Genomic DNA, 26,552 nt, shown 5'->3' with positions numbered 1-26,552 from the left:
CATATTTCTGTGATAGGAAAGAGGATCAGAAGGGAGGAGGAGGAAAAACACATTGTCAAGAAAGGTCTTATCACCTCTGTTGGCTTTCCATGCTGTTCATTGCCCTCCCTTTCTTACAGGTCCTGCAGCAGTCTTCTCCTGTTGCAGAGTGGCAAACTCAACCCAGAGGGATAACAGAACTTGCAAGCCTCAGCCTGCAAGGTGAAGCTGTGCAAGGTCTGTTCCACCACCCCTTATGCAGGCAAAACAATACCCTTTGGGCTTAACACAAAATCCTCAAGCATCTTCCAGAAATCAAGGTACACATCTTAAGAAATGCATTAAAAAATTCATAAAAATGGTGCAAAAAAGCCTGATCATACATACATTAGATGTATCCAGCAAATTGGAATACTTGCAATATTGAAGGCAAGAGACCTGTCCACCTGAAACCACAACAGGCCTCCAAATTCACTGTCTGATCCAAAGCTTACTGGAATTTCCCCACTCACTCTTGTAGAGTTAGGGTGAATTGCTGCAAAAATCTAATCCTCAGTATAGGCAAGGCAACCTTCAGTATCCTACAAACCTCTCTCAAAGAGCCAAAGAGTCAGAGCTGTTTCCAAGTGCACAGCCCAATGTGCAAGCACTAGGTTTGTTCAGACTAGATAGGTGGGAAAAGGAATATTCATTTCTAAAGAAGGAAATGCAGGGAATGTCACAATTTTGAGCCTAGTCAACTGAGACTTAGGAACCCAGAGATACACAGCCAGACTCCAGGAGATGAATTCTAACAAAATTTCAGCATAAGAGTACATTATTCATGAAGACAAAAGCCTCTGGAGAAACAAAGTTGGAGCTGATGCAAAGAAGCTATTTTAATCAATAAACCTGTAGAAGAAACCACCTGCACCAGACCTATTTAAAACCAGCCATTTAATGTTTAAAGGCCAAATAACAATCTCTATGCAGGAATTCTACTGGGGTTTATGACCATTCCACCTTTTTCCTGCTTAAGGAATGTATTCCTGCAAACTTTTTAATTCAGTCTGACAACGGCTGCCTGTGATGAGGGGAGAGCAAGAGCTGTCAAATTAAACCCATTCCTAGTCATTTTGCAAATGCAACTCTTCAGAATCAAAAGTGGCGTCCCTGTTGGGATTTATTCACATATCCTCTGATTGCAAAATGAAGAAAATTTTTAGCACATCAAGTATTTTTAAAATATAGGTGAGGAAACCCTCTCATTCAGAAATTTGTATCAATACCCCTGTAACTGTGAGTCCCCTGCAGTCCCAGCTGCAAACAGTACATCATTTTACTGGTAGAAAGGCAGAACTGCTTGCTTTCCTGGTCCCTGACCAGATAATGCTCAGTTTGGTCATGGCACTTCATGAAAAAATAAAAGCCTAAGAATTTCTGAGAGCTTCCCCACACTTTCACTTTGACCCTATACATTCCCAGCTCAGAGTGACCATCAGAGGCTGGAGAAGTACAGCAAGTCAGCAAGTTCGGCAAAGGCAAATGCCAAGTCCTGCACTTCAGGAGGAGTAAACCCATGCAACAAGACAGGCTGGGATCTAACACCTGAGAAGAAGCTTTTCAGAAAGGATGTCTGATATCAGCAGAGCACGAGGTGAACATCTGTCAGCAGTGTTCCCTGTGATGGAAAGGGCCAAAGACACACTGAGTTGTATTTCCTAGAACTGAGCCATTAAGTAGATGGAAGAGATTTTTGACCCTCTACTCCATGCTTGTGAGACTTGAGAACAAGACAGACACTACCAAATCAGACTGAGTTCCAGAAAGGGCTGCAGAGATGCTGTGGGCATAGGAGGACAGGCTATGGAAGCTGGGTTTGTTCAATTAGAAGAGAAACTATGGAAGCTATGGAAGTAAGAAGAGAAGGTTTGGGCAAAATCTAACTGCTGCCTTCAACTACTTAACAGGAAAGGAGAGAGAAGACGGAGTCTGGATGAAGAAAGAAGCAACAGTCACAAGCTGGCACATGGAAAATTCTGATGGGATGTTAAGGAAAAAAAATCTCTACCATGTGGATGATCAAAGAGAATAACAGGATGTGTAAAGAGATTGTTGAATCTCCAGATATTCAAAACTCATCTGGAAAAGGCTCTGAACTTCATCTAGCTGGATTTATTTTGAAGATTTGTATTAGATGACCTTCAGAATTCTTCCCAACCCAAGTTTTTCTGCAATTCTTTAAGTCTCTCTACAAAGCTTTCTGGTTTTACTATCCTATTTTTCCTGTCATCCTTTCCTCCCAAATATTTCTCTTAGACAATGGGCATACTGCCTCACACACACGGGAAAATGCTGACCAGCACAGCCCCCTGAATCTAAGAAATTCCATTCAAGTTATTTATCAGTTTGCAGAAATCTGTTTGGACATATCCTGTAAACTGCAATGACCATCTAGAGACAAACACTAGAGATCTTATCCTTTCTTAATTCTGCTAAAGGACAAGATCAGTATTCCTTCTAGCATCTCTATGCCTCATGTTGTAGCTTTTATATTTTTCAGATTCTGTACTGCTTTCGTGTGTAGTTCTGAGCTTCATATTAAGGGCTGGTAAGCTCTCTTCACAGAGTAGAGAGACAAAACAATTCCTTTCCTAGTTTGGGACCAAGGACAACCAATCAAAATCTCAGGCCCAAGAACATAATGTAGATTGAAGAGAGAAAAACAAGAAGGATGGGACTTCATAAGCTAAAGCCATAACTGGACAATTAACTCCAATATGCAAATGGACCAGAACTTATCAAAGCGTTAGTCCCCACAACTGGTTGTCCATTTTTGTGACCATTTTGGGTTCACATTTGCTGTAATCCTGGCTGGGCTCTTGTGCTGCCCAAGATGGATCTATTGAGGCCTCCTTCTTTATTTTTTAGCTCCATCTAGTCTCTGTTCTAGGTCACCCTTCACAAGGCATCACTTCCTTCAGCAGTCTCCCTCTCCACCTGCACAGCAATCACTGCCACAGGCTGTTCACAAGCAGTCCAACATACAGGAGAGTAATTGGTGCTTCTTAGGGAAACCAGGGCAGCTCAGATGTGTTCCATGCTGGGTCTCAGGCATGTCAGGGTCCCCTCTATTGTCACATGCCTTTTTGCACTACTGCTTAACTTTTTATCTCTTACCTTTCCTCTGTCCACTGTGGAATGTTTTAATGAAGACTTCTAAGATCACAATGCAGCTATACCTGAAGCTGTACTGACACCCAGAGGAGCTGGCTAGGAATTGCTGCTTAAAAAGGGAATTGGAGATTTTATTGCAGAATCAGTTATAAACCCAAACATGCTTATCAGAAATTTTTTTAAAGGAGAAAAGGGATAGAGAAATTCTCTTCAGAATTCATCTTAGATAAAATAGTTCCACCTCAAAACATGGCCTGACATGGTACAAGCTGGCTTGGTGTTTACTTGAAAAAGAAGGTATTTCCAAACGAGCAGAAAGATCATTGTAGGATAATCAGAGTTCGTTGGATTTGGGTTTTTGTTTTGTCTTTTTATAAATACTTGGCCTTTCTCTCATCATCACATGGCACTAAAATGTCTCAGTGGAATGCAAGAGAATTATTTTGAAGAGGGTCCTATCCCAGCTTATTTGAAATGCTCTTCTTCCATTTCCAGACTTGAATTAAATCTTCAAAATCCTCACTGACCTATAGAAAGTGAGATCTAAGGACATTATGTAGTGCTTTAGTGAAACAACAACCTGGATGTCAAGGGATTGGATGCTGTTTGACACAGGTCAAGAAGACCTGGAGCAGGAGCTAAAGTGGCTACATTTATGCACTTCCTCAGCATTCTACATGAAAATAAAAGCATATCTATTAGGTAACAAAAGGTCTGGCTTTTCCTCAACAACAAATAAGTGCACTTTTGCTTCTTCCAGGAAAAGATTAAAACAGAGGTCACTTTGTTAGGATTTCAGCTTTATCTAACCCACAGAAAGAAATTATTTTGCTAAGCACAATGCCATGACAGCCCCATTCTGAGCACCTCAGGTATAACCTGGTTCATAAGACCCAGCTTCACTTGGCCCTCAGGCTAGATGGAGGTGAAGCTCATCAGCTGCTTGGTGTCTTGAGATACTACCCAAATAATTTTAGGCCACTTTGGGTTTCTAAACAATCCAGAAGCTACCCTAAATGGTGTGTTTGTTACAACAATGCAAACCAGACACTTTTCAGAAACAGCATTTTGTTCCTGAAACACATGAATCCCTCAGAAACAGATTCTTGCAATTATGTTAAAAGTCACCTGATTTTCACAACTGCTAAGCACTAAGAAACCCTCACTTTCCTGCCATATTTTTAAAAATAATCTAAAAATTAAAAAACCACCCTTAGTTAATATGCATAACACAGAGATCCTAGGCAGAGAAGAACTGCTGAGTCATTTACAATCCTGCTATAGACTAATTGATGGAGAAAAAACTTCTATTGGGAGTTTCAGATATGGCTTTTGTGCTGCACTTTTAGATGTCTGGTACAGAAACAGGAACCTAGGAGTCAGGGTTACTCTGGCTCCAAGCCACCTCTGGCTCTCTGATTTCAGCTCTTGGCATAATTTAGCCAGGTCCATCTGTCCCTGCTTGCCCATGGGCATCAGCACTGCCAGAACCTCAGCAAGGCTCTCAGTTATGGCCCTGCTCCCCTTGTATTTCCCTCCCTTGCACACACCTCAGTGCCAGCACTGCTAAACACTGTCTCAGCTACCAAGACAAAGCTGTGGATTTTACTGGCTCTTTCCTAGTGCAGAGGAGCAGCAGGCAAGCAGGGGCAAACTGGATGTTTTTAAGCTTTCAGAAGTTTCTCTGCTCACCCAAGTCCTTTGGCAGGCATGCTAAAGAGGCACTGTACCTCCTACACCCTGACATACAAGCCCAGAGCCAGGGGACTCAGGCACTCCCAGCAGACATGGAAGGGAAAGGGCAGCTCCCTGCAGAGCAGCCATGCCAAGACACACAGCCTGGGAAACAATGACCTTTCCAAGCAGCCCCAGTGAAAAACCTCACTTTGTGCCATGAATCAAGTGAGGGCTCATGTCAGAATATTTTCCCCAGCTTCACCAAACACTAATTTCTGCAGGTCTAAAATACTCTATTGCAAACCTCAAAACATTATCTATTTTCACACAACTCTTCTTTGTCTTCACCTTTTTGTCACATGGTATTTTAGACATTTCCTAGGTTTCAGCCACAGCAGAAATCCAAACATGAAGATATCTGAGGAATTACTGAAAGGTTTGGCGTTTTTAAATTTAGCACAATTCACTCAGGTAAAGTAGTACTTCTGTGTGATATTTTACAGCAGCTATTTTACCAAACTACATTTCTATTCTCTTTGAAAGCCTGTTAAACCAGAACTTAGGGATATGAACAGGAACAGAAATAGTCTGAATGCACCTAATGAGATGTCCAGGCGTGAAAGCTTGAACAGAGTATGCAGCCCAATGTGTGTGTAACACATGTACAGGGCTGTTTCTTACCCAGGCTCTGAAGCTCACTGGTTTTGGCTTTGATAAGACAGCTTGGTACTGAGTGAGAACACATTAAGAACCAGTCTCCTCTCCAAGCAGATGGTAGCTCCTTATGGCAGGCACAGAGCACATGGACACAGGCTTGCTATTCCTGTGCAATGCCCAGAAAACTAGGACTGGGAGGATTGGGGTTTGCTTTTTGTTGTTTTGGGTTTTTTTTTCTTACTTCATCTCTTTCAAATGAGTAAGAAGTACACATAAATACAGACATACGTGTCTAAAACTACAAGGTACACAACTTTTCCAGTCTTGATTGGCTTTAAGTCTGCCATGCTGGAGACTATTTGACCTATATTTGTAACAGTGCTTAAAGTCTACCCAGAAGAATATATCTATCTTTCTGTCAATCATCCTTTATCACCCCAGTAAACCCATCCATCCCCTTTTCCAGCACCTTTAATGTCACTGGGACTGTAGGTCTGTTGTTTCCAGTCCATAAAGCTGGAGAGAGGGACATTCACATCCTGCAGTGGCATTGTCAGATCCACTATTGCTACCCTGTTCCTGCCAAGTACAGTTACCACATGTCCAATGCTTGCAGGGAAAGCAGTAGGACCCAAAATATTAAATTATCAAATGTCATTTTCTTTTACCCAGACAAAAAGAAAACGAAATTATGAGAAGTCTTTCTCTTGATATATTGCTGCCCTCTTTGCTGTAAAGCTGTTTTATTTCTCAGAGAAGATTCTGCTTAGCAAATCAAGGACTAAAGTAGGCAAGAAAGGATGCAAGCAAAGGGGGAAAAGAACACAGTTGTTTAAAAAAAAGGGAAAATGGACTCTACTGCTTCAGTCTTGGATATCAGCCAGAGAGTGGAAAGCAGATTAATAACTGTTATGGTAAATCACTTGAAGAAAAGCAAGGTACCTAGCTATCTCTACTTTGCCAACACGATTTTGTTATCCTTTAAATGCACTCCAAAATAAAAACTTACATTCCACATGGAAAACCTGGCTTTGGCCCTTTATCTGCAGGAAATATTCAGAAGGCATTTTCAAGCTGGGTTGTAGTTGACTTTTTAACATTCAGGTAAGATGGTTCCTTTGTCAAGTACATGTGCATTCTGTTACTTGAAGCTGCCTCAAGGAGAGGAAGAGAGCTGGACTGCTAGCATTTCCCTTTTGGAAAGTGGGATGCCAGTCAAGAAGCAAGATCTCTCTAAAGAAGCCAATTTGTAGTCTCATCGTGTGTGGGAGTGTTTTGCACGTCAGTGTCTGTCAAAATAATTTGCCAGCAGGGTGAATTTCCTCAGCTGTGCATCAGGTGTTGAGATGCCACAAAAGTCATTAGGAGGGGGCAGCTTGGTGAGACAAGAGGAAGCCAAAATCCCACCCAGTCAACTCTGGGGAGCTAACTGCTGAGTGATAAGATGTATTGGTAATAAGCACTGAGGAGAAAAAGAGCACTGTACAGGGTCCAGTAGAGGATGTGCTCTGTTTCAGCCATCTATCGAAGGGGCAGATGCACAAACCCACCTCACATGTGCCCACTCTTACTAAAACACCTTTGCCTCAACAGCAGGGGCTGGAGACTTCATTGTTGATGAAAACACACACTCTCTGCATTGCATTCATTCATATATAAATAAGGTTATAGACATGCAAATACAAACCAATTTCTAATTTCTTCTTTTCCCAATTATGGTTAACAAGAGCAGAAGCAAAAGTTGTGTCTTAAAGCTCAGCATTACTGTGCTGGGGTTGCCAAGATGACATGTAAGTACCAATTACTAATGACTGTTGCAGAAAATTTTAGTAAGTAAAACCCATGAATTTTCTACAGCCCATTTCTCTATAGATAAGGCCAGACTTGATAGTAGTGACATAAAAATTCTACTAATCAAAACAGAGGAATAGATGATTAAATAAGGTTTTGCCTGTATGCAATCACTTAAAGCTAACACCGGAAGCTGCTGAAAGTTTGTTTTGAAGAGCTTCCAGAACCATCTGAGTCTCACTGTTTGCAAAGGTCCCTCAGGTCCAGTGAATGCCATCACCACAAAGCTGTGGCTCATCCCCTGACCTTGCAGGGCTTGTGTGAGGTACCACTTTCCTTTGTCCTGCTTTTGTACCTGTACCTTCAGACATCAGAACTAAATGCCAGGATCTTTCCAGGCCCAGAACCGTCCCTGAGATGGTACCACTCCAGCTGAAGTAGTACAAAGCCTCTTGAATCCTGAGTTGGGAGCATCTGTTGTCATGTTTTACCCACGCAGAATAAACCAAGAGCATATCTCGTGCAGGCCACTCTTTGCAAAAGTATTTCAGTATGAACATTCCTCTCCATTGTCTCTCTTCTTAGCATTGTTTTCCTCTCCCAACTCTGCCTTTCTTCTACAGCTGAGTCAAGGTGTGTCTACTATTTAGACATTCTTGCATTTTTCCCCACTGAAAATCTCCCAAAACAAGGAATATGGGTAAAAACTCCATGTATACAGAAAAATTATATCCACAACAGAAGCTTAAAATACATGACATTGTTTACCACACCTGTACACTAGATTAAAAAATTAACAGGTGCCATCCTTGTAAAGGAATTCTTCATCAGTGGCGGTAAGGGAAGATTTATGGAGGAAATGAAGAAAGGTTTGCCTAATGGTGGATAAATTGTAGCTTCTATCTGGGATGTGTAAAAAATATTAAGTATTGTGACTGCAACATGCTGACAAATAACAAAAGCTTTAAAAATACAGGACCACATCCCACACCAAAATGCATCACATTTTTCACACTCAGTCTCTCGTATGGAACTTTCTTTCCCTCCAAACAAATTCTTATTCATTTGCTGTATTCTTATAATTTATTTTTTCTTGCTTTCTTTGAAGTTTTTTTTCCTATTTAACCCATGTTTACCTTCTTCTGAATAATTCTAAGTCCTCTTTACAGCACTTTCCATCTTCTTTGGGTCTACATCTTCCTTTCCAGTGCCAACCCCACCTTTTTTACCTCACTTTCCTAGCAAGAGGCAGAGTTGCTTTAGGCAAATCTCTCAAGCTCCACTTTTAGGTAGTGAGAGAGATGCTATTTGTTAAAGTATCCAAGACAACAGAAGAGAAAGAAAAGGGAGAGCTAAGCAAAAAAAAGACACTGCTCTCTGTTATATTTGAGTTCCATTATAAGGACTACACAGGAGTGTACAACAAAGGTAATAGTGATTTACACCTTCACTAAGATTTGTTTGAAAGCAATCAGTACTCACGGACCCTCATCTGCAAAATGGAAAGCAATTCTTACAGGTAGACAAATACCTAAATAAGACATACACACTTCACTCTTGCAGTGTAATTTTATGAAGGCAGTTTGAACTAAATCTGAACCTGAAAATTAATTCAGATTTTGCTATCAAAAACACCAGGGTAGACAACTCTGCCTATTTAGGAGCTGATGCTGAGTTTTCCAATATAATATTTTTTGGGCAAACCCATGGATTTTTCAAGTCCTTACCAATCTTTGAAATTTTCATTGTCACCGGGCAGTCCCTGCCTAGCATGTTCTGAATCATCTCTTTGTATTTTCTAAACTTCCACTAAATTAGCATTCTTTCTCCTTTAACATGCAAATATGTGTCCCTGATGCTCTTCTCATCTTGTAATACATGAAGATTTCTCTTTAAAAAATACCCTAAACCACCTTGTAACATCTGTGTTGTCACACTGATTTCCTGGGCAACGATCAGATTCTTGTGGCTGAGTGAAACACTTGGCATTTAGCCTTTTCCTTCTTCCCTCTGAGAAACTAGGTTATTATAGCTTCATAAGCAATGCCTGGATGGTATTACTAGCTAATTAATGTCTGTTTAGTGGAAAGGGCTGCAGCCATCTTCCAGAACCTACAGGCATTTTTTTCTTCCTCTCCCTAAAAAGACCAGATGGCATCCTGGCCAACCTTTGCCCACCCTTCACAAGCCATGCACTTGATCCAGAAAATGCAGCCAGCAGCTTGGGAAACACATTACCATCACAGCTGGACAGATGCTAGAAGAGAGCTGGTTACTGCCCTGAATGGTGGGAAAATTAATGACTTCAATTAAAAGATGTAGATTAAACCTCTACCAAGATATAGTCACCTTTTCGTCTCTCTTTGGGGTTTTTATTTTCTTGAATTTCCCAGCTCTCATCATATGACAGGGTGACAAACAACTAAGAAGAGAAATATATGGCCAGCAACAAACACACAGCAGGCTGTAAGGTCTTCTGCATCTCACTGCACCATTTAATCATAGGATGAAACCACTCATGTAACACAGGAAGGGTCCAATTTTCTGTATCAATGCAGTCAGACCAGAATATTTATCTTTTTTCAAGATCAAGCACCTCTAGTCCTAGTAAATTTTCTTGCCAAATGTGGTTTTTTTTTTTAATACAGTGTTCACACTAATTGATGTTCCTAATAAACTACAATCTGCCCCAGCTCATGGTTACTGCATCAAGACACTGTTTCATGTCCTGTCCAATCCACCACTTATCAAAGAGCCATCAAATAAGGAACAAAACATGAAATACTATTAACCAACAGCTACCCAAAAATAATATTAATTCAGTTAACTGAAAACAAAAGCATAATTTTTCTCTCAGAGAGACCCCTGCCTCAAAATCATTATATTCACACTATGCTTTAACCAAACAAGCTTGTGATCAAAAGCAACACCTAACATTAGAATTAGTTTTAGAACATGTATTCTGTTCTCTGCTTTCATTTATTGAAATAATATAAGGGATCCTTCAACTTTGAATTTTTAGCTACATTCCTCACTTGTCAGAAATAATTACCTCATCTTAAAGAAGTTTTATATACATGTGGGTATATATATATATATATATAGATAGATAGATATAGATAGATAGATATGCATATACACACATCTATGTGTGTATATATAGTGATGACAGATACACTCTAAGCATCCTGAAGATACATTATGACCAGCTGTGGTCATACCCTGTTTAGGAGAAAAAAATGACCACTGAGAAAGCACTCCCACTGAGTCAACTATGTCCCTTTCTCTCACACAAAGTCCCCTGTCATTTGCCCTAGGCTATAGGATAATGCATTTTGAGCTGTGCAATATTTCTGACTCAAGAAAAACATTGGATGCTGATGACTTTTAGAAGAGCCATGAGAGCTCTGTGTACAGGAAGAATTGACTGCTCTGTTCTCTACCACATTCCTGTTAAGGAATTTTGCTGAAATCATTTTCTCAAGTTTTAATTGAAAAATAATTTCTGAAGGGACTAATCTCTGCAAAGAACCTATGAGCAACTTCAGCTGCTAAAATATAATAATGCTTTCTAAAGCACTTATTTTTTCCTTTAAAGTGCCCTGTTAGAGAGATTTTTTTATATTGCTAAGTCAAACATCCAGAAACTCGGAAATTTGAGGTCTCACATCATACTGCAACCCTGTCACACTCAAATGTTATGAAAAATTTTAGTCACATTGCCAGTTTCTATTTTCTTCTGGACTCTTGCCTCAGAGTTTCAGTCAAAACCTGCTTGATATCCTCCCGTATACTCATTGCACAGCCTCAAGATTTATTTCTTCCACACTGCCAAAACTGTGCACAGAATGCAAAGTGATTCATGTCCTGCTAAGCATCTCTGACTGAGTCTCCCCATGGTATCCAGGTTTCTTGAGACCATGAAATTTGCCCTCACTATGCTCCTTTAAGGTGAGGTTGCAATATTATCTGTATTCTGCAGCTGGGAAAGCATACACTAACTTTCCATTCATTTTAGTCATGCAACCTGAGGCAACAGAAATATTATTTCTCAGATTCCAGCCCTCCAAACTTTTTCAAAATCTCCTCGTAGTGGCCCCCCAGTAATCAAACCTACTTCACAGTAGACATGCACAGAATGAGGAGCCCATGGTTAACCAGCCACTTGAGAAAAGTTTGTTGTAAATCCTCACCATTCAGAGATTCTGTCACAGATGCTGTAAAGAGAAGCTGGTCCCACAGAGCATCATTCAACTGTCTTAAATTTAATAAGACCTTGCTGCCTCCACTGCAGTCCCCTGACTCATTTACCATACACCTTCCACCTTGGAAGCATGTGAGGCAGTGTACAAATATATTTCAGAGCCTGCCCACCCGTGTAATAACCTGATTAAAGTCAGAATTCTCTGTTCTGGAGAGAAACACCCACAGACCCTTCCCCTGTGCCCCTAGGCTGTCTCATTGATTTCTTACCTATCTGTATTGCATGCTCTTATCCCTTTCATTATTTCCATTCTGACTCCTCAGATACGTGGTTATCCTCTCTGCTCTGAACAGTTCCCATCCTTTAACCCCATTCCCCAAGTCCCTGCACATGCTCCCTTTGTGCTTCTACTCCTTTGGCTCTTGCAACCTCTTTTCCTTGTTCCTTCATACACCTTCACACCTTCTCCTGACCATCTCCATCTGACCATGACTGATGCCTCTCTTTTCTCCTTGCTGCTGGAGATCAGCTAATGAGCAGCACAGTCCCACTTCCCTCAGCCCTGCAGGCAGGTCTGCAACCTGAATTAAGCCCAGAGGAGCATAACTCCTCTGTGAGCATGCAGAGACAGACAGTTCTGAAAGCAAAGCTCTTGAATCTGAGGTGTCTCCAAAGAGCACTAACAACCTCATCAGCAGGGCAAATTCAGGGGTAATTTTCAAGACAGCAAAAGGCATCTCCCTGGTATTATGATGACATTTTACTAAATGTCAAGCTTCTAAAATTTCGTTCCAATGAGGTTCATTCTACTAACAGCACTAACACATCTCAGGACAGAACCACTGGATTTATTTATTTGAAGGAAGGTCATTTAAAGGAGCACATTTCCCACAAATCTTGTCTTCAGAAAGAACTGGCTTCTTGTTAAAGTCTTTAATTAAAGAAAAGAGTCAGTCATAGACTGAGTGTTAGCATGAAAAATCCTCATAGTAGGCAGTGACAATCCCTCATAATAGGCAGTGACAGGGACACTTTACTCTGAGCAAGGCTACTAGCTTACTTTGTACTTAATAAATCCACCAAATGTAATTGTTACAGCTAATCAAACATTTCCAGTCATGCTGATGTAAACAAAATCACTCTTATTTTCAATAAGAAATTAGTCCACATGTTCTCACGATCTCTCCACTCTGCCTGTAACTGTCTAAGCATCATTTTTCTCACAGCTTTGCCAACTCAAGATTTTGGGCCCTGCCATTCCAGTCTATGAAAAAATGAACCAGAATTCACCATTCTTCACTTTGCAAAGAATATCAAGAACAACACCAGAATCCCTCAGGGAGAAAAATCTCCTGGCAGTGCTACCTTGATCACTCTTTCTTGCCAAGACATCTCCTCCTGACAGCAGTTTCCAGTTACCTGGAAAGTTTCCAGTTGGTAGCCTCATGGCTAGAGAGCCTGCCATCCCCACTGCACCTGTCCCAGAGCTGTAGGCTCTGCCTGCCCTGTACCTTGCAGCCCTCTCCCACACACATCCTGACAGAAAAAAAAAATCTGAAAAAAGGCCACATTGTCACTATTCTTAATTTTTCTATACTACATTTTAAAACCTGCCAATAGGTTACTGATACAGTAGAACTACAAACACAATTATACATTATATACTTGGTTTATAGGAGGAATACAACCCCAAATCCCAAATAACTTTCAAAGCCAGGAACAGAGTTATGACAGACGATTTCCATCTAATCTTTTGTAGTGATCCACTGACTGTTTTGAAAATCTGATGTGAAATTAGCAAAAGTTTGAGAACAATTTCTAACACAGGTAAGCAGAATAAGAGGTATTTTTTAATCAATCTGAACATAGTAGATAGTACTAGGGTAAAAATTTCTTTTATGGGGAAAATATCAAAAAGGAAACCACTGTACAGCCATCCTACATGGTTCAAGATTATATGAAAAGCTTTGTCTACATCTTTGACAGCAAGCAGCAGTTCTAGAGGTTTCTGCTTTATCACATTGCATCAGAACTACCTTGAGGGTGAATGCTTTGATCTTTCACCGAACCAGTTACCAAGAAGATTTTCTTAGCTGGAACTTCAGACATCAAAAAAAAGGTATTTCCTTTTAAAAATTTGGATTTTGGTTTATTAAAAGTGGAGGGTGCATGAAGAAGGAAACAAAGGCAAGAACATAAAATAATGGACAAAGAAGAAGAACAGAAGGGAGAAGCAAAAGAGAAATAGCAAAAAGCATTTGTAATTTCAGCATTTCAGCACAATAATTAAGCTTAAAGGAGATATTAGGAGTTGTATGTGGTGACAGGGACAGTGCATCATCAAGCAGAGAAATGCAGAGGGCTCTTACTGCAGCATATGTGTCTGGCTGGCGTCCTTTTGTTTGTCAGGTACCTCGTAGTGGGGAGAAATCTTCCCAAGGCCGCTGTCGCTTAGCATCCTCTTCCGAACCGCAGGGTTCCACCGCTCCGATATTCTAAGGAGAGGAGGAAGAGAAAGGCATTTACACCCCACTTGGAAGCTGTCTTATGCTCATTGGTTCCCAGCATTTTTCAGCCCATAGCAAGTTGAAATAGATTAATTCACTATGAATGCTGTTCCTAAAGATGAATAGAAGCATTTCTGGTCTGTCAAGAGGATAATAAGAAAGAGAGACACTTCACGGTCATTCTTGACACAAAGGGCTTCAGGGCTTTACACAGTGGGATCAGAACTCTGACCTTGCAGAAAAGTTTGTAACTCAATCATTAGAGATTTTTGGCAGGACTTAGGGTCAGGTGGTGTGAGGTGGTTAAAAGGTGCTGAAGTCCACTAGTCCTGCTGTGTGTTCCAGGAAGCCTAATGGAGTAAACATTACACTTCTGTTCTCCTGTCGTTACCACAGCTGGATTTGTTCCTTCCTAATACCTGCCCTCCCACATCTCCTAATCCTTCAGAAAAGGGGACCAGCAAGAGATGCCTATCTCTAATACACCTGCTGAAAACCAGATTCCAGCAGCACTCACCCAGTTGCCTGCTCCACTACCAGGTCAGGCATTCCTGGTGGCGTCCCCACCTGCTGAGACATTACCATCTCTGGGTCCAGAATAAAAATCTCGTCCTGCGAAATTTCCGTCACAAAGTGCAAATGTTCCTGTCAGGGTGACACAAGCAACAAGTAATGAACCTGCAGCATCACTGGTCCCTCAGAGTACCCAGCTGCCCTAGAATGAGTTGAGTGCATGTCAAGTTCCCTGAAGAATATTCAAGGGACTCTGTATTTAAGTGTGTGCTCATACACACATACACATTAACATCAATGCCACAGAAGTCACCAATTTATGTGTCATTGATTTCAATGACATTTAAAGCTAAACAAGATTTCCCATGAGCAAGCTGCACACTCACAGAAATATTTTAAAGGCTGTTCCTCGATGACTATGCCATTTTGATGAAACCTGGAAGTCTACCCATAAAGCCAAGGTTTGCATTTTGAAATGAGGAACAGCACCTGAAGTCTCTTCTTTGATGATGGTTGACAGAACTTTTTATCTTTTGGGGGTACTCTTCCTGATCTCCATCAGTTGTACATTCTGTTTTCTCATCTCCATTACCAAACCAAAGCTCTCTTTCTCAATCCTTTATTTTTGTTATTGACACTGAAAGCTTATTGTCTTTCAAAAAAAATAAAAAAAAAAAAACCAGAGAGTGTGAGTATTCCTGTCTATGTAGGGAAATGGGCAGGAAATTTGCTGCTGTTTGTGTGCTGGGACCAACACACAATATTTAATTTTTTCCCCATAGAATCACAGGATTGAGTAGGCATTAAAAGCGACCATTAGTACAGTGTCAGGGATTGGAGAAATGCAGAATAAGCCCAACAGAATCAAACTGCCCAGTTTAAGCTGTAGCAGCATCTTCTTCACCCCTGCCTTCCCAATGTTAGATTACAACATCAAAGCATTTATTTGACTGTGTGCAAAAAGTCCCACAGTGTCTACATGCAGACATTGAACAGGGGAACTCTGAGCTAAAGTCACAGCTCCTTCTACTTGAGCTAAAGCACCAGCTGCTTTTGCTAAGAAACAGTAACATGTGATTCAGAAACAGCTTACACAGCTCTCAGGGGGACCAGATACCAACAACAACAGTGTGAAATCAACAATTTGCACTTAATGCTGAGCAACTAATTGGCCAGTTCTGGCTACAAACCAGAAACACCAAAAGCCCTACAAAATTTTCAGTGTTTTTTTAAAAAATATATTCAGATTGACAGGTCTATGACACAGGTTTGAATCCAGTAGAGACACACATTATTTTGGGGTTCCTTGAGAATATTATCTGTTCATAATTCTCAAATTGTAACAACATCTTAATTTCTATAGCTATTTCATGGCACACACACACACACACAGAGCATCAAGACTTCTGGTGCCGAGAAGCAACATTGAAAAGATAAATATTAATACATTGGTGCCACACAGATGCCCCAAGTAAGACTTGATAAGGAAAACAATTGCAGGAAATTCTGATCTGTATTAGATTGGTAGTAAACAGAATGGCAGATGGTCAGCAGATACAAGACTTCAGTGAAACAACATGAATTAAATCAACTAAAAACCAGCCCAGAATTTTTTCTCTACTTCTCATGAGACATCATGAGTAACATTTTGCAATAGACAGGAAGAATGGCAGATAATTAATTTTAAGCTGCATTTAATGTAGCTTAAAAAAAAAATCTATAGAAACAAAAAACAAATAAGGATTTACCTGAGATCTGTCAATGCGGTAAAAACGATCAGCAGAAGTTGCTGCAAGACAGAGAAACAACAGCAGGAAATAGTCTGAGCAGGACTGCATGGACAAGCTGGGCTGCACTAACATCACTAGCTTCTAAAACAGCCCCTGTGTCAGGGAAATCACAGTGGCTCCACAAGAACAGAAGTTAATTCCTGTATGAGTGGTGTGTCTCGGGTCAGTACTGTGACCAGCACCTTTGTCAGTGGCACAGAGAGCAGAATTGAGCGTGCCCTCAGCAAGCTCCCTTGCAGCAGCTCACAGCAGCCTTGGTGGAGCAGTGAGCATACTGGAGGAAAGGGACACCAGCCAAGGGGACCTTGGCACATTTGAGAGGTGGGCCAGTGCAAACCTCATGGAGTTCAACAAAGTCCAAGGTCCTACACAGGAGCCATGGCAGTCCCAGCACACCTACAGGCTGGGTGGAGAAGTGATTGAGAGCAGCCCTGCAGAGAAGGACCTGGGGTGCTGAAAGGATGGCTGCTGAAAAACTCAGCATGAGCCGGCTGGGTGAGCTTTTAGCCCAGAAAGCCAGCCTTGTCCTGGATGTCAGTAAAAAGCAAAGTGGCCAGCAGGGATTCTGTGCCTCCACACTGCTCTTGTGAGACCCCGCCTGGAGCGCTGTGTACAGTTCTGCTGCCCCCAGAAGAAGAAGCACATGGAACTGTCAGAGCAAGTCCAGAGGAGGGCTATGAAGTTGCTATGGGGACTGGAGCACCTCCCTTACAAAGACAGGCTGAGAAATTTGGGGCTGTTCAGCCTGGAGAACAGAAGGTTGCATGGAGACTTCAAAGCAGCCTTCCAGCATCTGAAGGGGTCTACAGGGAGCCTGAAGACAGACTCTTCATCATGAACTCTGGTGACAGGTCAAGGAGTAAGGGGTACAAACTGAAAAAAGGGGAAATTCAGGCTGGATATTAGGAAGAAATTACTGTGAGAGTGATGAGATAGTTGAACAGGTTGCCCAGGGATCTTGTGAATGCCCCAACCCTGGCAGTGTTCAAGGTCAGGCTGGGTAAGGCCTTGAGCAGCCTGGTGTAGTGAGAAGTGTCCCTGGCCATGGCAGGGATGGGTTGGGCCTAGATGATCTTTAAGGTCCCTTTTTACATTCTATGATTCTGCAATATTCATATCCCATTAAATGCTGAATTTAAAGATAAGGCTTAATGAAACAGTTGTCACTGAAAATATGAACTTAAATATTTTAAAAATGTATAAAATGGATTTCAGTCTTATAAGAAGAATTGATTACATTAAAATAAGTGACAGAAAAATCTGCTTTATTCTGATGAGAGTTTGGCAAACATATACTCAATTTGATGGGTCTAATAGGATTGATTCAAATTCTGAATCTAAAGAACAATAACAAGCTTAGGAGCTCTTTATAAATCAAATGCTCGGCCACAGATATTGACTCTGAATTAGCAATATGTTCAAGGACAATTTATGCTACTCATGAAAAACACATGAAAATAGGGGGATTCACTAAATAAAGCACGTATTATGAATCTTGTCATTGCTAAATAATTTATATTACTAACCACAAAAGTATTTATCATCTACAATGTGCTTCACCAGATGTGATTTTTTTTGTATCTGCTTTGCATTTATTTGGGTGAGTGAAATCAGGTTCATTCACTCTGCAGTTTTGACACAAGAGCACAGTGATGTAGCATTGTAGGTTTTGGCACTTCACAGGAATATCAAATACTAAAGACAAAAAACTGAACACATCTACCCATCCAGCTTTCTCCAAAAAGCAAACAGATTTTCACTGTGGCTTTTATCAATGTCCCTCATGAGGGACAAGGAATGGTGATTAGAAATTGCCAAGGAGAATTTAGTTTTGTTTTGAGCATTAAAAATTTAAGCCTCCCTATGCAGAAGCTTTTGTAAAAGCAGATGCCATCCATTTCAGCTGCTAATTCCTGTGCTCTGGAGCCTGATGTAAGGCCCTGATAAGTCATCTGCTTTTACAAAGCAGTTGGGTCAAATACAAGTGCAGTTCTCCAGCAGAGACTTTCAAGGAAAGGGAGGTATATTTCTGTCACCTAAACACTGTAGTGCCTAAAGACTACAGCTCCTACAGAGAAACCAGGGTGAAGAGCTCAGCCTTACACCAAGCAGTGAATTGCCATAACTGGCTGCACTCTGAGCTCGGGCAGTGCATGCAATGAAGTCTGCTCATCACAGCAGAGGCTCTGATAAACCAAGCTTCTAACCTGCCTCAGAGGAATGCCTCCCTGTGGCATGAAAAAGCTACAGCAGATATTTTGATTGTTAGATGAAGGGCCTGTTTAATTTTTAGAGGGGAAAAGGGGGCTCCCCTCAGCTCCTGCTCAGCGTAACAAGAAGGAGCCCCTCTCTAGTATTACACTCAGAACTATCCTTCATAAGCACACTGGAAGCAGGCAGCATGCTGGGCACAGCAGAAGGGAGATGCACTTACCATCTAGGAAGCACCATCTAGGAGAGAGCCTCTGAACAGAAAGTACTCTGGGGAAAGAGCTTTCCTGGTCCTGGATAGGGCATGAAAATTATGTTATTAAAGAAAACCCAGCAAACTGTTTCTTCTCTGAAAAGGACTATTTTCTAGACTTTGACTTTTTCATTTTGCTTTGCTGACATTGCACAATGTGCAAAATCTATGTAACCCAGGAACCAAATGAAATTACTGGGGAGGAATTTAGATCTTCTTCCTGACCTGTACTTATCAAAGACTTAAACAGGCTACTCTGTGTGTTTTTATCTCATCCTGGTGAGGCAAAAGGGATCGAAAGGGATCTAAGAGAGCAGAGGATTACCATGGCTCTGCTCCATGCTACCACTGAATAGTCAGCCAGCTTCCTAAATCTGCTGCACATAACATTTGAACACAAACGTATTTGCACAGGGTAAAATAGAGTGGCATGGATCTTTGGCACACACAGTTTGTATAGACACAGATTCTATCCTTATTCACATCTTCAGCAGTACAATCAGCACCTCTGTAAACGTTGTAAATTCAGGTACACGTTGGCTCAAGATTAAACTTTACTCCTCTTTCAGACCACAGAGCAGTATATCAAGTCACATGGTACGAAAAGAAAAAGTAAAAGCAACAGGGAGGATTTTACTTGATCCTATAAACCTTATTCTCATGTACAGCTTATGGTATCCAGACTCTGTGCATTACAGAGATGGAGACAATGGCAGCAAAACATCCCGTAAATGAAGTCTAACTGTACATGAGGAGCAAATAACACATCTCAGGAATTTAACAGAATCAGATTTAAAAATCCAGCTTTGTCTAATGTGTGCAAACAGACTTGCGGGATTTTAGGTTTGATTTTACTACCACTGGAGTGTTTGTCAGAAAATCAAGGATCTCTGAAACCCACTAGGCTTGCTGACATGATTGTATCTACATGCACAAAGCTTCATGTATCTTAATATTTAGTCCACTCTGTGTGAAATGGAGGGAACTGCAACACAAAGGAGAAAAGGAAGAAAACATCCAATGGTGTGTACTAAAATGCAGTTTATAAAAAGAGGAGAAATGAGTAAAATTCATAGAGTACAAAATGTTGAGAAAATTAAGATAGGAATACTGCATGCAAATGTCAACTTGAGTCACCAATTGCACATTGTGACATATTCCCTCCAAGACTTCATTACAGTTCAACTACAAAACTAGCTTGCAAAGTTTCAGGCCCATGAGAATGATATTTTGTGAGCATTAAACTCATTAGAGAAACAAAACAGAATGAGAAAACACTCCAGTATATTTTTTTCTCATTTGCACCTTGGTTTGCTAATATTTCTGCTGACTGCCTATATTTTGAACTGCAGAGGAATCACACAAGAAAATTGCATTTATGAAATTTAAAAGTACCCATGGCACTTTATTAGTGAGGTATGAAGACAGTTCAATCAGCTCAAGCACCCTATTCATGCCCTTTATCTCCCTATTTTTCTCATTTCTGTAATATGTAGAGGGATACCAACAAATATGGAACAAACCTCAAATTAACCTAATGAGACAATTTGCAGAAATGAACCACTGAGTAAAAAAAAAAGAATACTAGACAAACAAGTACTGAAGACAAAACACAGAGAGGGTACATTTAAAATGTAGCTTCATAAAAAATGAATGGTATGTTGGGGATTTCACACTGCTGTGCACTAGAGAAGGTGGCTAGGCAACTAATTTATATGCTGCTGTAACTGCAGAGGTTAGAGCCAAGTATGGAGCTGATTTCTGACATTTTATACTCTCTTGTACATCTCCCCATATACACAGATTTTGTTCTTCATTTTACCCCAGGCAGTTTCCGACACATGGAGCAGTCAGCAGCCACTTAGGTTAATTTATAATGAGTGGAACAGAATCATACATGCTGGTTTATTAGTCAATTTGCTAGACACTAACACTGTTCTAAAACCCAGTTCCAGGGCAATGATTGATGGAAATGTCAAGAATATGAAGTTAGCATTGGACAGGGAAACAAAGAAACAAACCATCAACTGAAATAAAGAAGGCAAGTCCAGGAAAACATGCCAAATTGCATTTTCTTATAGTGTCTGCAATCAGAGCATCTACAGGCATTCTTGTGAAACTGGAAATTTCTCTGCATCCCTCAAGTAATCATTAACCCCAAAGAAATTATCTGCAATTTCAACACAATTGCTTCCTGTAGGTTGGCTCTCTGTATGCTTCTCAGTGAACTCATTCCTGCTGATCCAACAAGATTTGCATTGTTTTTTCTAGGAGGATGCTATCAGCACCATGCAAACTTGTCCTGTGACCCTAAGCACTATTTCAACTGACCATGGTCTGTGCCAAGTTTCCATGCTAATATCAGATCATTTCAGGAGTCAGTAGAGTTAGTCTCAACTCAGTTTACTTCCAATTTAAGCACTCTATAATGAGTTACTTTACTGAGAGAAATATGCATTCTTGAATGATACTTCCAACTGAAAACACAAGTTCTGTATTGCATAAATTGTTGAATAAAGTTGTAAAACAAGGAGACCAATTTTAAGAAATATCCACCTAAACTAAAACCTATTTATCTCATGCAGAAAACACACGTGCTTAGGATGGACTAAAAAATTACCCTGAAGATTATGTAAAGTAAAGGTAGATAGCTGTCCTGTACAGAATTAAGAGGCTGGGCCTCCTAAAACACCTTTTTTCCCCCTCATTGAAAAAATTACAACAGCTGTGCAATACAACTTGTCATTGTTCAGTTTCTCAGACAGAGAAACAATTTTACTTCATTTGTCCTACAGGACACATTTTCTTATTCACTTCAATATGGAAAATACTGCTATTGTAATATCACAAGCATCATCAATCTTTGCTAATTTTAAAGATGATTACATAAAACTTGTCCCAGAGAAAGCATAACTTGCTTCCAATATTTAAAGGTAGATCAGATAATCAGATAATTAGAAATTCACTTAACATATGGGGTCAAATGCAAAGAGTGTCATTCCCATTTTTAAGCCTCTTTCTGTTCTGATACTAAAAGGAAAGGTTATCTTACCTGGTAATGAACTCTTTGTGTAGTAGAGGTTACTGACTGTAGGTCCTAGCAGGAGAATGAAAGACAGGGCAGCGATGAAAAAGATTAAAGCTACAACAAAAGCTGTTTGTACTTCTACTATCTGAAGTGGCTGGGCAAGCACAAATCATTTTGCAAGTATTTTTCACTGGTTTTAAGCATATGAAACAAACTCCACAGAAAAGTCAAGGAAAGCTCACTCAAAGTTTAGATTTGTACGCATTTGGCAAAAATATTAGTATCAAAAAAAGGAGATTATACTAATGTATCTTATCATGTTAAAAAAATCTATTTGTCCCAAAATAACTACCTAAATTTACAACACCAGCAACAAAATTAATGAAAATATGTCAAAAATCTTTAAGACACTTTTGCAAATATTTCTGAGTGATTAATGCACTTAAGAAAATCACTGACAGTTTTCTCTATTTTAAGACAACCTCACTCCAAGAAGGTCATATCAGAACGATCCTGACATTTAACAGGGTTCAGGCATCTAATTCATTTTAATAGAGATTTTGTCAAATAGTTAGAGCACATGACATAGTCTCCTAAAGAGCCTGGCCTGCAGACTATTGCCCTCCAGCAGCATGGAAACTGGCAGGGTTCAGCAAACCTTGGCAGCTCTACTCCCAGCAAATGGGACTGAGCCAAATCAAGCACACCTGCAAAAATTAGTACAAACCCTGCAAAAGGTTGGAGAAACACAGTTCCTCCACAACCATTATGGGTAATTCAACCAAAATATCTAGCTGGGCTTCCTTCAGGGGTTGTACCTAAAACTGCCTGAACTCAGTGTGAGATCAAATTTCTAATCTGATGAGATAATCATCATTAGTATTTCACAGTAATTTCCTGTACTGGATACTTCAAATATGCGCCACCTTACAATATGGATTTATGTCTGATAATAATAGTCACACTCCAGGTCTGAATGTCCAGAAATGCATTTGATGAAGGGAATCCTGGCTGAAATGCAAAGAAGTGAAAACCTGAAGTGAGATACTAAGTTTCATATTCATATTCAGTGTGGGGCTCCAAAATCTGTTTGAAGTCAATAGCACTCAAAGAGTCCAATGGGAGGGATGACCTTCAGAGTGTTCCTACATAAACTACGCCAACAATTTATAAAATTTTATAAAAGTTTATATATAAATTGTTTATAAATGTAATATCATCAGACTTGTAAATGTTTTTCAAAGCTATCACTAAGAGATTGAAAAAATCAGAGGCAATACATTAATAAAAATCTATTAGTTTTATCACTAAAGGGGTTCACACTTAAAATTATTTGGGTAATGAGGCATTTGGAGTCTGCATTTCCCAGGGTGTATTGTGGAATGAACTCTCATGAGGCAAGGTGTTCAAGAAAAAGAGCAAAACTATTGTTAGCTGCATGAACACCCATTTCTGTGTCTTTGAAAATATCTAGTTGATGTTTGCTGTATTTAGTGGTGTCTCATATTAGTCCATTATTAGAGAATGACATTTGCATAATTAGACCCACTCAAATGGGTCTACTCAAATGGCCACAGTGTTTATCCTTGCATAACACACATCCTAATCCATAATTTATGTAATTTCAACAAGGTAAATGGAAAGTCCTAGTATTCCATTATAAATCAAGGAGACGCATACACACCCACCCATTTCAATTCTGTTATCATTTAAAAGGAATCAGTATGATTTTCAATTTCCTGTTTAGGGAATATTTTTCAGTACTTTTATTATCATATCTTAATTCTAGAATTTTGGTCTCAATGGTAGGCAAATTGCAATTATTAGACCCCTGCACTCAGAAGAGAAAGAAGCATAAACTAGGTTTGTGAGCGATACCTGAATTCACAAAGGCCTCACCTCTTGCAGACGGTCAATGTACATACGACAAGTCTCCAAGTCACAATCTCCTCGTACAACTATGATCCCTAGGGGAATGGCTGAAAAAAAATCAGAAACAAAGAAAAACCTCTTTAACTGAAGTCTCTTGAACTGTAACAGACTTGCAGTGGCTTCCAACGTTGTGTTTTTCATATCCACATGAGAGTTTTCTGTTATCTAAACCTTAACAGTTTTGTAAAAGCAAGAGCATCATCAGTTTCACCCACTTATAATTATCAAATATTTCATTTTCAACCACCTTTCATGAATGGAGTGAAAACATATTCAGTTAAACTGAGTACTTCATCTTCAGATCTGAACATCAAATATTATCTGTAAAACAAAGGAACATACCCCAGGAACAAGAGTTATGGGGGGCACCCTTGTATCTTGAAATGAGAGTGATATTTCATTCTCAGAACTCAAATTCTACAAGTTTAAAGCAATGGAAATCACAGGCTGATACCAGGGAAAACTATCCAATACCAGGTTATTTTTATCTAAGGCTGCTTTTAAACCAAAACAGATATTATCCCATCTACACACAGAATCGACACATTTCCGTATTTAGTCAGACAGGGGGGGAAAAAAAAGGTAACTTGTGAAAATACAGCAAAAGCTTTCAGGTTAGGACAAAATTTTTAATAACAGGAGATTGAGGTTTTCACATTCATTCTGTTCTTGCCACCAAAAAATCCAAAACAAAATCACAAAAAGAAAAATAAATTATAAACAATACAATAAAAGAGAAAAAAGTGAGTCCACAAGAAAGATACCAAGAGAGCTACCTACTAAGATCTCATTTATATAAAAAGAAAACAAGTGAAAACTCTTGAGTACCTGATTTTGTCAAAGTGAATTACTGAATTGAGTTCTTTTTTTTCTCCCTGAAGGGTCTTTAAATCAAATGATGGCCAAAAAAATTTATGGGAGCAGTAGGAGCAGTTTAAATCCTCACATGAAATATTCCAGAAGCAGAACAGAATATCAACTCATAAACAACTTTGATAACTGGATAACAAGCAGCAACATAAAATCACCAAGGTTTCTGAGATGAACAGAAAACCCAACGGTGCTGCAACCCTTCCTGTTGTTGAAAAGAAGTTGATTAAGTGGGAGCGATGTATTTAAACACAAGTTCTTCATTATGATAGGAGAACAAGACAGTCCTAAAAGATGTTAGGGAAGAGAGGTCTTATTTTTCTGGTCCACCAAAGCCTGAAGCACAAAGAGGAGCTCAGTGGCTTGCAGGGAGAAGAGCTGGGGGGCTCCTGCTGCAGTCAAAGTCACTGAGGATCTCAGAGGCCAGCACAGGACTCAGCAATACTGCCAGAATTGTGTTTGGAAAGCAAATTGAACAGCAGAAGAGTTACAGACTCAGGAAATGGGAGCAGGTGTAAAAATGCTGCTCTACAAGTGAAAGCAAAAACATAAAGAAGAAATAGGTGGGAAGGAAGAGATTACACATCTCCTGAAACAACACTGACATCCAATAGTGATGACAGCCCCCCTGCACATTTTCAGAGAGGCCAGGGGGAAACAGTCCTCATGGAGACCTCTGAGATTCTTCCACTGCAGAACAGAGGCTGGGACACATGCAAGTGGAAGGAGGGTCAGAAACAGGGCTTGCTTCAAACACTCCAGTGCTCTGGGTTACAGACTGATTCTCTTTGCTGAGTGTTTATTACTGCTTAACCTGTTTTGGCAGGAGCCCCTTAAGCTCTTTGCAAAGACTTCTTAATGGCTATCTAGATTCAATTGAACAGATCCCTTCGCAGCCCTTACTGAGAGAAGCATTTGTTAAATTCATTTATAGCACTAAAATCTGAATTGCAGCAGACATGGCTACACCTCCAACAGCTACAGAGCACTAGGGAGTTACAGCACTGACTCACAGACTGTCACCACTGATTTTTTTTTGCTCTCTTCTCAACACTTAATGGGGACTACAGCTTTGAGCTGACCAAACAACACAGATAACAGAATTGGAATCCTTAACTATCACCATTCCCAACAGACCAAAAGAGGAGTACCTTAAAACATTTGTAATTCTAAAGAAATCCACTAAAGCATCTAAAAAGAAAAAACTAGCATGCAATAGATATCTTAGTAGTGATACTTTGTGAGTCTCATCTAATGATTGAAGAAGTAGTGATTCAGAGCTTGAATTAAATTATGCAATACTGGTTCCTAGTGGACAAAGAACAGTTCTGAAACTCTGTGTGTCTGTCCTTAAAAAGAAAAGTGCTGCCTTAACTGTTTGGAAATCATGAATTAGCATGATCTATGGCATTTGGGGTCAATAGCCAGCTAAGTTGTAATGTGTGAGGTGGGTCTCAAGTGGTTCCAGTCCATATGGTTCATGGCCTTTGAAAAGCCTTTAAAGTCATTACTGGATAACACTAAAGTATATGCTAAAATGTTGCTTCCCAATTTTTGTTTTTGTTGTTCATTTGTCGCTTGGTTGGCTCCTTTTGCAAGACCCATTTGGCTTTCAGCAAGGAAAATGTTCACAGCCCTGATTTCTATCAAAAACCACAATAAGCAATCAAAATGCACCACACAGTCAAGACTTACAAAGGGCCTCACAATGGTTGCTCTTCTAAAACAAAAGCAAATGCTTAGTGGCTGATAATGGGATAGAAACTCTGGAGTTGCTGCTCATTCTACAAATAGTGCAATAGCATGCAACAGAGGCAAAATTAGTTAATTTATGATAAATCAATTAATGACAAGTAAACATGCATAGCAGACAGTAACATTGTGGGCACTTTCATCCAGGACTAAAGGAGCCTCTGCATTTGCTGTGTGGATGAGGATGTGGTCAGTACAAATTCCTGTGGGGCACAGGGATTCCTGGGTATGC

At 40.0% G+C, this 26,552-nt stretch overlaps 1 protein-coding gene across 2 annotated transcripts in view; it reads right to left on the bottom strand.

Annotated features, from left to right (window-relative positions):
* Window positions 1-26,552, bottom strand: part of DGKI (diacylglycerol kinase iota) — a 103,419-nt gene that overhangs the window by 32,208 nt on the left and 44,659 nt on the right. For both annotated transcript variants that reach the window (XM_050970079.1, XM_050970080.1), the window contains 6 exons: window positions 23,666-23,745; window positions 21,791-21,835; window positions 18,709-18,778; window positions 16,233-16,273; window positions 14,489-14,616; window positions 13,834-13,959 (listed from right to left, as the gene is read on the bottom strand). In XM_050970079.1, coding sequence (XP_050826036.1) covers window positions 13,834-13,959; window positions 14,489-14,616; window positions 16,233-16,273; window positions 18,709-18,778; window positions 21,791-21,835; window positions 23,666-23,745 — 490 coding nt within the window. The remainder of the gene's footprint in view (window positions 1-13,833; window positions 13,960-14,488; window positions 14,617-16,232; window positions 16,274-18,708; window positions 18,779-21,790; window positions 21,836-23,665; window positions 23,746-26,552) is intronic.

The sequence above is a fragment of the Serinus canaria genome, chromosome 1A, assembly GCF_022539315.1.
Source record: "Serinus canaria isolate serCan28SL12 chromosome 1A, serCan2020, whole genome shotgun sequence".
NCBI lineage: Eukaryota > Metazoa > Chordata > Aves > Passeriformes > Fringillidae > Serinus > Serinus canaria.
The sequence above is the reverse complement of the archived record's forward strand: the minus strand, read 5'-3'. Positions and strand labels throughout refer to the sequence as shown.